The following is a 12,136-nucleotide window of genomic DNA, read 5'->3' on the forward strand; positions in this document are numbered from 1 at the left end:
ATCTTCATGACGGAGTGCCCACCGCACGCCGTCTTGAATAAACCGCGTCCCGGAAGAACGGTAGCAGATGAACATGCCAGATAAAACTGGCTGTAATTAAAATAAATCTGTGTTTTTCTGCTTCGAATGTTTACAGTACGAAGCCATGCAATTTGAGGTAAACAGATGACCTGACGGGAAAACAGGCCCTTGGTAACCACGTGTATGGCGCCTCCAAGGGTGTTTACAGAGAGTTGCGTAAGTGAATATGACTTCTCAAATCCTCTGAATCAGTGTTAAGTCTCCAGACTGCAAGTGTGCTGCTGGCAGATAAACGACTGGGGATCTTTAAGATAACAGAGGTGGAGAACGGCATCTAGTTATCCTGTAAATTAATGCAGAGGATCAGCTAAAGAGGCTTGCTGGTACGATTGGCCAAAATGAAATGAACTTTCCAACGTGTGAAGAAAGTCGGGGAAACATGTTGCTGCTGTTGCAGCTGCACATCTTATAAAAGACCTGCATTATTCAAGCGCCTAAAAAGCTGCCAGAAGGCTGTGCCGGGTTTTTATAAACGACACTATCCTTCCGAGCAAATCCCAGAGCGACCCCGGGACCTCTTGACTTCAGGAGAACTTATCTGATCTCGGTGGCGAGGCGGAGGGGGGGGGGTCTCCGGAGTCCCATTCCCCACAACTGCTCCATTATTAGCTGGACCAGTCAAGGAGATATTGTGTTCAGTGACAAATGGGGGAGAGGAGCGACGGTGCAGAGACTGCAGGGGTGGGGGGTGGAAACAACCCCCACCCCCCGAACCATCGCAGCGCTGCAGCCGCGTCCTCCCTGATAACCATAATTGTGTTTTAAAGCCCCTGATTAAATTTTGCAGTCTCGAATGATATTGTTTTGCGATGAATCCTGATGAAAAATGCTTCACCTTCAGAGATTATGGAAGCTGCGCTGGAGGAAGTGGAGGCGGAGATGATACTTTTCTTCCTTTTAAACTTCACTGGATGCTAAATGAACCCCTGTCATCACTTTCTTTTCCTCCACCCACTCTTGCTCCACCCTTCCCTCTTCGTCTTCTAAACACATAAACTCCCCCTTCCTCTAATTCTCTTGCCAAAGTACACTCTCAGGCGTACCACAAAAACTTTCATACGTTTCTCTCAAAGCTAATAAAAATCAAAGCCTTGAAAATAGAAGAATAAAAAAAAAAAAAAGGAACTTTGGTGTCAATATCTAAACTTTCTACCCTCATACAGTCAGCCTCTCTTCTGAGCGTCACAGTACCTCTGGGGGATTTCTTTTTTTATTACTATTTTTTAGAGGTGACACAAAATGCAATCACGGCGAACGAGAAGCCAGCAAATTCAATAATGGAGGCAAATGAAAATGGGAGCGGAGACTCTGCACTTAAAGGCAGAATGGGCTCACGGCCCTAATAAGCCCCTCTTCTGTCACCGCTTCCCTGCATCTAAATGAACCACAGGCCCTCCAATCAGCGTAGGCAAACAAAAGAGCCAACCAAACAGATGGGAGGGCTGCTGAATACTAATAAAGGCGGCCAATGGCGTGATCAACACTGGTCCATGTGTACGAGTAGCTGCGGGATCAAAGGAGAATCTATCAATACCCACCTACCACTTTAACATCTATATTTAGTACCTAAGCATCCATGTTTTGTTTTTGTTTCTTTTTATTTTATTTCGCAACATCTAGTCCTGACCAGCAAATAAAAAGTCATCTTTCAGAGGTTTTACACTGAGCTTTTAATAGCTCGCTCTGACCCAGAGGTCAAGTGACTCACTCATCAAATAAATTGCCTCTCAGCTTACAAACAAGCCCAAAATTGCTGTGCCACGTTGTTTCTACACTGCAGTTGTGACAGGTTGTTTTACACTGGAGTTACCCTGACCAGTCAGTCTGCTCCATTATTGAGCTGGAAATTGCATTTGGGTACAATTGTCCAAGATAGAAATATCCCACTAGAGTTTAGAGGGCACGACGAACAGGCCGCAAGGGAGTCATGACGACGGGGAAAACTGCTGATAAGCTGAGCTCATATCTTGAAATGTCTGATATTATTAAAGGTCCACACAGATAGAAAAAAGTTCCTTTAGAAAAATACTCTTCCTCTTTTGCCACCTGCGGTACACAAATATAAAATATACTGAGTCAGAGGGGCAACATCCAGTTTTCTGTGTTCAGTTACAACAAGGAAGTAAGATCAAGTGCAGTTCCTTGACCGACCACTAGAGGCAAAACCAAAGACAAATCAATCTCCACCAGAGCTGGGTAGAGTAGCCAAAAATTGTACTCAAGTAAAAGTACTGTTACTTCAGAATAATATGACTCAAGTAGAAGTAAAAAGTAGTCATCCAAATAATTACTTGAGTAAAAGTAAAAAAGTACTTGGTGAAAAAACTACTCAAGTACTGAGTAACTGTTGAGTAACGTCTGAGTTATTTTTTTAACACAACCATTCAAACAGACAAAAGTACAAAATAATCATCTTAAGGCAAATTAAATCAATAAAATAATAAAATAAATTAATAAAAAATAGCTTAAATTAAAATAATCTTAAAGTAAATTCAAGTACTTTAATAAATAATAAAATACATAAAATAATAACAGAATAAAAAAATTAATTAAGCACAAGTAGCACAAAATTTCAAGCCTTTGTATTTTTCTTTTTTAACCAGAACTAGAACAAGCCCATGAACTCATAGAAACTCTGTGTGTGTTTGTGTCTGTGTAAATGTGACAAAACATGCAAAAACAAACATTTTTTCCCAAAGAATCACCCAGTGATGTCATGAGATTGACGCGTACGCAGATAAAAGGGATAAAAGAAAAGTAACAGCTCAACGTAGCCTAATGTAGCGGAGGAAGAGGAACAGTTTCTTCTTCACAAATCTACTCAAGTAAAAGTAAAAAGTGTAGTGATTCAAAACTACTCCTAAAAGTACAAAATTTCCCAAAACTTACTCAAGTAAATGTAACAGAGTAAATGTAACTCGTTACTACCCACCTCTGATCTCCACTGATGTTCATGTTAAAATGTTCAACTTTGAACTAGAAATATACATTTACGGCCTGGTTCAGGAAACAGTTTTGGTCCCCACAGGTAAACATAGCAATGAAGCTTCAGATCTATACGTATACAGTAGGCAAATAGTGTACAGTAGAAAACAACATTGCTCACCAGGAAACCTGTGGTGTGACTCGTCAGGCCAAGCCACTTTCATTTACAGAGCACTTAAACCACAACCACTGTCCAGAGTGCTGAACTCAGGAATACAAATACATTGTATTTCTCGAAGGCCCATATCCATAGGAGAGGACCCAGTTAAAGCTCAAAAGGAAAAGGCATCAAATACTTTTCCACCATCGTCTCCATCCACCTTTGGAGACCAGGTAACCCTAAACAAGTTTTGTCAACATGGTCACTCTTTTTGGTAACAGGTTTACAGGGGTGACGAGTCATTCCACCTTGACTGAACTGGGCAGATGAAAGCTGTCAGGACAGGGGGGAAGGTTATCACGGTGAGGAGGAATGAGAGCCAGTCCAGCTCTATGAGGTCACGCCAGGAGTTAGCCAGGGTCACGCAACCTCAACATCAAAGAACAGAGTTCAGAGAAAAAATCTCCAATGATTGCCTCCTGAGTGATAGCCTTCTAACTTCTGAGTGCAACAGTGTTGGAAAACGGGAAACTACGGACAAAATAATCAACGGAGCCAGTCACGGCTTCCCTTCTCTGCATCTTCATGTCAATAACCGTCGCCGTTTTTTTAATGAGGCTCATTTTGCTGTGTCACCTCGTCTGATCTCCACAGGAGAAAGTGAACAATAGCAGATGGCAGATTATTGCAGCCGAGCTGCGTTTTCTCCAGGTAACGACACAACACAGAGAACTCAGGAATGTGCGGCTAAGATGATTTCTGATCTGGCATGGCATGAAAGTTCGCATCTTAGAAAACGTCTGCACAGATTTATGAGTTGTGCAACACCAGACAACACAAGAGTATTTTTTTTTTTTTGTTTTCAAAAAGGAATGCCGGTTGCTTTGGTGTTTTCACACTCCAAAAAGAAGAAGAAAGATGAAAGAAAAAAAGCAAAACTTTATTTCACAAGCAGACTGAAGGGGTCTCTTGCCTCGCAGATCTACAACTGCAGCATTTTCTAGGGTAGTGAAGCTGTGTTTGAAGCTGGGAGATATGTTTTAATCATTTGGCGCCTTAATGATGACACTGGATTCATTATTAATGGGCCCCATCCCTCTACTCTCCCTCTTCCTCATAGCAGTCCAGAGTCAGAGTGTGTATTAGCATTAGCTGCTTTTCCTCTATTTGATCTTTGTGTAATTACACCACTTTTTCAAGATCACACTACAAGCTTCATGTAAAGTAAAGACGTCTTGGATGTAAGCTTTCTGCCTAAACAAATTCAAACGCAATTGTCATGATTCCTTTTTTTATTCCCTTCTTGTTGTCTAACATAGGAGGTATTTTAATCCTGGCAATGAAATGTGGAAAAAGCATGGTCAGGGAAGATCCCATCAGTTATTGTGCATAAAAATGTGTGTTCTAAGGAAAAAAAGTTAAATATAGGAGCACCTTGATATTTTCTTGGGCGCAGTAGGATTCTCCTTTTAGGTATATGAACTCTTTCAAAACAAAAAGTTAAAGATATATTATCTTTGATGTGTTTTGTCTTTGTACTCTCTACTGAGGGGATTAACTATATACTGTAGATCAAATTCAGCTTTTATGGCGCTTCTGAAATGGATATTAAAAAAAAAGAAAGTTTGAAACAAAAAAAAGAAAGAAAGTTTTCCATTTCTTTGTAGTTGACGAAGATCAGTAGAAATTTAACTTATAACTTACCCAGAGCTACGATCAGAACTTTTCACACAACAAATGTTATGTAAAAATGGCCTTGATACCAAGGTCATGTTACCTTTTCCAGGACCATAGATACAGCTATTCCCAACTATTCAGTCCCAGGGTGCAGTATTATGGTCTGGAGTTGCTGCAGATGCTCAGCAATGTCATTAACCATCAAATAAATGGATGCATAACATGCTTTTAATTTTTCAACGCAGGTTATGCTGCAAAATAGTCACCCAGGATGACACTCCTACCACCGTGCTCAACAGTTAATAGCATTTTCTCCTTGTGATATGTCTTTGTTCATTGTACCAAAACAATTAAATTGGTCTCTGAACTTGAGGGAATACGTTTTGGAGCAGCAGGTCATTTATTGGATGGAAAATCAGTGTTTATTCAAAGTTCATCTGTGGCCAGCTGACAACCTTGATACACTGAATAACTGAGTTTTCCATCGACAGATTTAAAGAAAAAATCTAAAATTACAATTCTAGGAGATAGGTTAACAGTCTGAGAGCAACAATTTGGGAAAGTTCCAACTCTGCCTCTTCCATTCATTAATTTCGGCATTTGACTTCAGTCACTGTTTTGTTAAAACATCTGAATATGTCGAAGTTTCAACCTCCTAGCTGGTAGCAGGGAGTAATAATGAAAATTTGTGGGACAGAGTCTCTCTTCATTATTGTAAATAACTAATGTAGCCAACCAGCCCCACAGAATGATACTCCTACCGCCATGCTAAACAATTGTGTTCCCTTCAGACCATTGTAGCCAAGTAAATCAATGCTTCTTCTCATCTGACGATAAAGAATAACGGTGTTAATTTTGAAGCAGTATCTTCTTTCTCAAATGGAAACATTTCAGCTGTTGGTCATGGACAGAAAGGTGGTAATCTGGGTCTTTCAGTCCCGACTAAATGACCTGTGTGGGTGGTTTCTTTTTAGGTGTATCCGTTTTTGCACGGTACTTATTTCATAACAGCTACAATCATCACGTGCTGCCAAGTTTTTCTTTTCCTCTTTTAAACAAGTTGTTAAACCTATTGCCTGAGAGAGAGTTCAAAGAAATACTTGAAAGCAGATACGCCCTGACATCATTATGGGTATTTTTGTGATCCAGTCATTGCATCATTCAACACTTAAATCCTCTTCAGCATGAAGGAAATTCTCTATTTGTTCTGCTGACTGAGCTGAGCAGAATGACTGTGGAGAAGAGAAACTACTTAGAATGCTTGTGACCCAGTAAATCAATAGTCATGCTCTAGAAATGAAGATGCACATGGGGTTAATTACAGTCAAGTCTATTAATCAATTCATCTCAGCAGCGACTGCCGTCGGTAATTTGGCCTAAATGCATTCAAAATGCTTGCAAAGACGCCGTAATTAGAGAGACAGCAGCGGTAAGCTATGAGCCTTAAATTAGGTGATATAGCCAGGTTGCAAAGCCGTGGCGGAGTCACGACAGCCCTGGTGCACCTCGGTGAGGGCGATGCAGCCCACAGAAATAATCAGAGAAAGAAAAGCGGCGGCAGAAATGGCACCTCTGCCAGATGGGTAGTGGGAATCAACGTTTCTTTGGAACGCGCCGAGTCATTTGGCTCGCTTCCAAATTGGCATTTTATCATATTCGGGAAAAAAAAGAGGAATGAAAAGTTAGGCAAACAAACAGGCAGAAACCGGATCTAAGAACCAGTTCATGCACAACACCTCATCATCTCTGATACCCCCCACCGATCTGGGGGTTATTATACACTGCTGCTCAGCGTGGGGTAATTAGCACTGCCGTGCCACGTTGTATACGTGCACACAGTTTGCACTCGGTAGTCGCTGAACAAGCTGATATCAAAAGAGTTCCTTAAACACAGATTACTATATATCCCTGCTAGTATGAAGGCTGCTCAGCTGTATGCATACTGACTCCGCAGCAAAATTGAATTTCACGCTTTTCGTGGACTCCCTCTGTGCACAGAATCCACTCAAGTATCCGTAAAGCTGTTGTTTAATGCATTGTGTGCACTGGAAAACTGCTGAGTGTACTCTCTCTGGGCTACTTACATCCCCCTCTAGATACGGCGGCTGCAAAATGAAATTAATCTGTTCAGTCGATCAGACATGTATCTGTGCGTCCATGCTGGTGTTCGCTTGCCCATCATTGTTAGGAAAGGAGGATAATCTGCTGCTCTAATTGGATGCATGAAGGAAAATACCTTCTTTAAACAAGCATAAGGAATCCAGCCGGAATAAAGCCATGTATGGACAGTTTTGCTGCCATCAGCTGCACTCAGGTGGCATCTCGAGACCTGAGAACACATCTGGAGGTGTGAAGAGTGCCAGTCAGACCTGCAGGAGACCTCTGGAGAGCTTCAATAACAGCGCTGAACCAGAGGTGAATTCTTCCTCTCACAGATGGAGACTGGCACCCAGATACCCGTATTGCTGACAACGTAATTACTTTCCCCCGTGAGTTACGAGGCTGGAGTTAATGTTTCCTCATTGAAAGCATGGATATTTGAAAAATAAATGCTGAAAAGACATTTTAACGCCTAAGCTACCCAACAGGGAGACCACTTCCTGTATACTTTGTGTGTCATTTTCTCAGTTCATATTATTTGGGAAAGAGAACCAGCAGCAACCTGTTAGTCATCCTGAGTCACTCAGGGATAAAGGTGCACTTCAGGTCTCCTTTCTTGGCAGAGGTTGTCAAACTGGAAGGCGTCCTGCTGCCTTCCCAGCTTAGGATGTCAGCGCGCCCTTAAAACTCTCAGGAGACCTTTATCGCAGTGTTCAGACTCTATAAAACACTGCTTATCACACTAAACCTGTCGAGTGTTTTAATGCGGATCGCTGTCTGATCCATGACCATTAATCATAAAAGCACAAGTGCAAAGTCAATAGCTCAAGGACCTGTGATGAATTTCTGCCGTCCAACTTTGTCATTGCTTTTTCTTCCTTTTCAACAATGCATGAACTTTATGTTGTGAGCATTTGTTGCACTTACAGTCACTGCAAAGCACGTGACTAATTCGGTTCCTCCGGGAAACATCTGACTCAGAGCTGCCTGCAGTCGGAAAGCAGGGAGGATGCAGGATAAATGGCAATTCCCACAGTGGAGAAGAATAAAGGGGGCAGATCGATGGCAGGGGAGAAACCTCAGGCAAAATAAAACAAAGGGAGATATAGAAAAGGCCTCCTGGTGCCTTGGCATCTATGGCACATATTAGGATTGGACCCGGTTGGGCTTGGGCCCAACAACTCTCCTTTGCAACAGAAAAACCAACCTTTAATGTGATACATAGATGGTGTATGAAACGTTCTGCATTTTTAACATCATTACATTCTAACAAATCACTTCTACTACTGCACTATGAACCATCATCAGGAATTGGCAGTTTGTCCCACACTCGTCTTTGTTCTCTGGCACTGCTTTAGGGGCATACGTGTTGGACATGATTTTTCTCATTGGCCACTGAAAGATGCATGAAAAGATTGAGCCGAATTCATGCTGGAAGGACAACAATGCCTTTTTTTTCCCTGCCACGATGAAATCCAGCAAATTTCCTGCAAAATCCAACAAGATTAAACACAAACAAAATGCTGTGTAGGGGATTAAAAAAACCCTTCCAACTCTCTTACTCTGAAAGCTGTAAACAAACATGATCCAAATGTGTAAGATGGAGGGATACTGCAGGATACAAGTGAAGAACTGAAAGGGAATGCTTTCTTTGAAGTCTGAAAGTCAGCTTTCCTTCACTAATGCAGCATATTTAAGATACTCTATGATAACAGACGACTTCCCCACCTCAGTGCTGACACTGCTTCATACAGACTCTTTAAAGTTGTTTAAAGCAGTGTTTCAAGTTGAAATATCAGTTTCAATTTGAAGAAATATTTGATTACTTTAAGAAAGTGTTTTCTAACTCTTATGGCCTCCTGTATTTATCATGAACAATATACTGGTTGAAGTCATTCTGAGCTCCCACCCCTGCCATTTCTTGCAATAACGGCACATCACTTTAGTGCACTTAGTGCATGTCCCAAATATGATGTAATCAAAAAGTGACTACAAAGAGACAAAAACAAGATTTTACAGATATTATTATGAAATACACAACAACAACAACAAAAACAACAAAAATAAGATTTTGGGGGATTAATGTAAAATTACCTGTAACAATTATTTCCCCCACAATATAACCATGGTATTTTCTAAGATCTAACTAACAATATTGATAATAATTGGAATTTCTTTTTTCAATTTTAGCATAAATTTTATGTTTAAGTTTTGACAAATTTATCTTACTAGTGTAAATTAATTTATAATTTTTTCAATCAATTCTATGATACTTTAAATTTAAATTAATTTCAATTTAAAATACTTAATTACTTAATTAAAAAAATGTTAATAAAAATAATACATTAAATAAATAGTATTGCTTAATTAGCTCGCCACAGATTTTTGTGAATATAGCAAAATATTCAATTTTCAATTCAATTCAATTTTATTTATATAGCGTCTAATACAACAGATGTTGTCTCTAGACGCTTTCCAGAGACCCAGCACATGAACATAAACATAAACATAAACCCTAGAGCAATTATTACATAAACAATGGCAGGTAAAAACTCCCATAGTGGGAGAAAAACCTTAAGCCAAACAGTGGGAAGAAAAACTCCCCTTTAGGAGGGAAGAAACCTTGAGCAGGACCAGGATCATAAGGGGGGGACCCTCCTGCCGAGGGCCAGACTGGGGGGAGTCGGGGACGTCAGCAGCAATATGTATAAATGTATTTAAATATGTATAAATAATCTGAAATGTATGCAAAAATGATCACTGCATTTAAAAAAAATGGTGACTTTAATTTTAGCTCTGGTTAGAGCTAAATCTTGAGGTTAGATGGACATAGTGAATAAATTACCAAAACTAAGACTTTTTTTCTCTCCCAAAACTCTATATCATGGCATTTAAAGCCACTCCATGTAGCGGTACCACGTCTGTCCTCAGAGGGGCAGCATTACACGGGGAAGTTTATATGCTGGTGTTTGGTGTAAAATAAAACAAAGTGCAACTTTAATGGAGAAAGAGTTTCTACAGTGTGTGCTGAACTGTCAACATCCATTAATGTAATTGCACTGATACATAGAGTGCCTTTAACAAAAGGTTGGTTTTTGGTAAGATCTTAAGTGTCCCCAAATAAGTGAGACATAATCAGAGTTAGTTAGTATCTGTTATTTTAAAGCATTTTAGATGAGTCATCAGCCCTTATATTACAGATTGCTCTTTACTGTGTACAGCACCGAAAACTGCTGCCAAAGTCAGAGAGTGACCCTCAGATGGAGCTGCACCGCCTCGCTTCAGATCTCATGTGACAGTCATCCGTCAATCAACTCTGCTACAAACACATCTTGAGCTTCTTTCCCAAAGCGATGGTAATGCTGGCATCAAGACCGGAGATAAAAACAGCACCTGGCTCCCCGGTACGCTGGAAAAAATGAACCTCTTCAAAGAATCTGCAAGCAGTGTATATGCAGTTTGGCTGTTCGTGAAGAGCATTCAGAGAACTTGTGGTTTCATGGGAAGACAGTAGAGGAAACACACCCAGAGTTTACGTTCAAGCATGCAACAGAATAGTATTCGTCTCTTTGGGTCAAACTAAGGTTGGAAGGCTCTTTAAATATTGTGTAACAACAGAGCCCTGAGTCGTGCATCCAACACCGTGATCAATAAACCACAAAGAAAATCTACCTTTTACAAACCGGATCCAACTCGTGAACTCTCAACACAAACATAAACGGTACAACTGTTCAATAAATGATGTAAATACTTCCAAAATGTTTAAAAGAAGCCCTTTCTTCAAAATGTAATTAACAGGAAAAACAGGACTTCATTTGCAAGGGGAGCTTCAAAAGTTGAGTTCCAATTTTGTGACTTCATTATAAAGGCTCTATTAACTCCATATATGTGGGTGTACAAAAAACAAGTGAAGCACGAGCATTCATACTGCAGAGAATGGCAACATATTTGCAAAGTGCTGGAAGCCGACATCACAAATAGATGCTATAAATCATTTTGAGGGGGAGTTTATATAGCTAAATATTGCATTTTTCAACAATGATTTATCATAATAACTAAAATATATTTGATTTAGTTGTTCTCTGATGCATCAGAAAGTGTTTCATTCACAATGGGGCTTTTTTTTAACGTTCTGTTCCCACTTCAGAGAGAAACAAAGTAGAAAAGTGAAAGTTCTGCTGGATTTAATTTAAAGAGCCATCAGTCTGACCTGTGAGGTTGCGTAAGCCCAGCTGCTTCAGGCCGTAGCTCCCGTCCCGCCGGTAGTTGAGGAAGATGGCCAGAGCGTAGCGGCCCTCGTAGAGTTTGGTGCCTCGGATGATCCGCAGGTTCTCCAGCGGCAAGTATTCAAACTGATTGAGAGCCACCAACACGTAGCCGGTCACCTCTCTGATGGACTGGGGGGAAATAAGGAAAAGTAATGGGAAATATTTAATGTGCTATCACTTCTAAGCCACATTATTTATCTCAAAAGCTTCAAACCTCTAAATAACACACCTATATTGATGCAGAGTTTGATGCAAGTAAATGCATCACTCACTTTCCTGATTCCATGCTTCATTCATTCATTCATTCATTCATTCATTCATTCATTCATTCATTCATTACCCTTAACTTGGTACTGCATTCCTCTCATTTTCTGTGTGCAAACTATGCTATTTGCATTTTGAAATGTCAACCTCATAAAATATTTCCACGTATAGTTTATAATGAATAAAATGTCAGCTCAGTTGCAGCCTGATTACACTTCCTGATTACAGTTCTTCACCTGTTCTTTGAGGGTTGAGAATTGGAGATAATCGTACCTTAACAAGAAATGTTTTCAAATTGAATGGAAGTGATTTTTTTTGTTTGTTCCGTTTTGTTTTAAGGCACATGAGAACGCCAAAAGCCAAATAAAGACAATCACCTGATCTGGTGTCATTATTGTGAGAGTAGAATAAGAAGGTTGAGTTTCATTCAGAAGACCTCAACCACCTGAGTCATGCGTGAGCATCTTAGACCTTCTATTCAATGGAACCCTTGGTTCTCTCTGATAGGTTGGATGACTCTCCAGTGGTTTCCAGAGGCAGTTTCTACTGCACATGTGGGTACTGCCCCCTTGGAAATAAAAGTAAAATCTACATAAACCCAATTAATTGTTCGTATCAAAAATGGAGGGAATCAAGGTGAGTGGACAGGCTACTATCTATC

General features: G+C 40.2%; 1 protein-coding gene across 1 annotated transcript in view; it reads right to left on the reverse strand.

Annotated features, from left to right (window-relative positions):
• Window positions 1-12,136, reverse strand: part of LOC133424882 (receptor tyrosine-protein kinase erbB-4-like) — a 382,181-nt gene that overhangs the window by 142,983 nt on the left and 227,062 nt on the right. The window contains exon 3 of the mRNA XM_061715451.1: window positions 11,154-11,340. Coding sequence (XP_061571435.1) covers window positions 11,154-11,340 — 187 coding nt within the window. The remainder of the gene's footprint in view (window positions 1-11,153; window positions 11,341-12,136) is intronic.

Source organism: Cololabis saira, chromosome 24 (genome assembly GCF_033807715.1).
Source record: "Cololabis saira isolate AMF1-May2022 chromosome 24, fColSai1.1, whole genome shotgun sequence".
Lineage (NCBI taxonomy): Eukaryota > Metazoa > Chordata > Actinopteri > Beloniformes > Belonidae > Cololabis > Cololabis saira.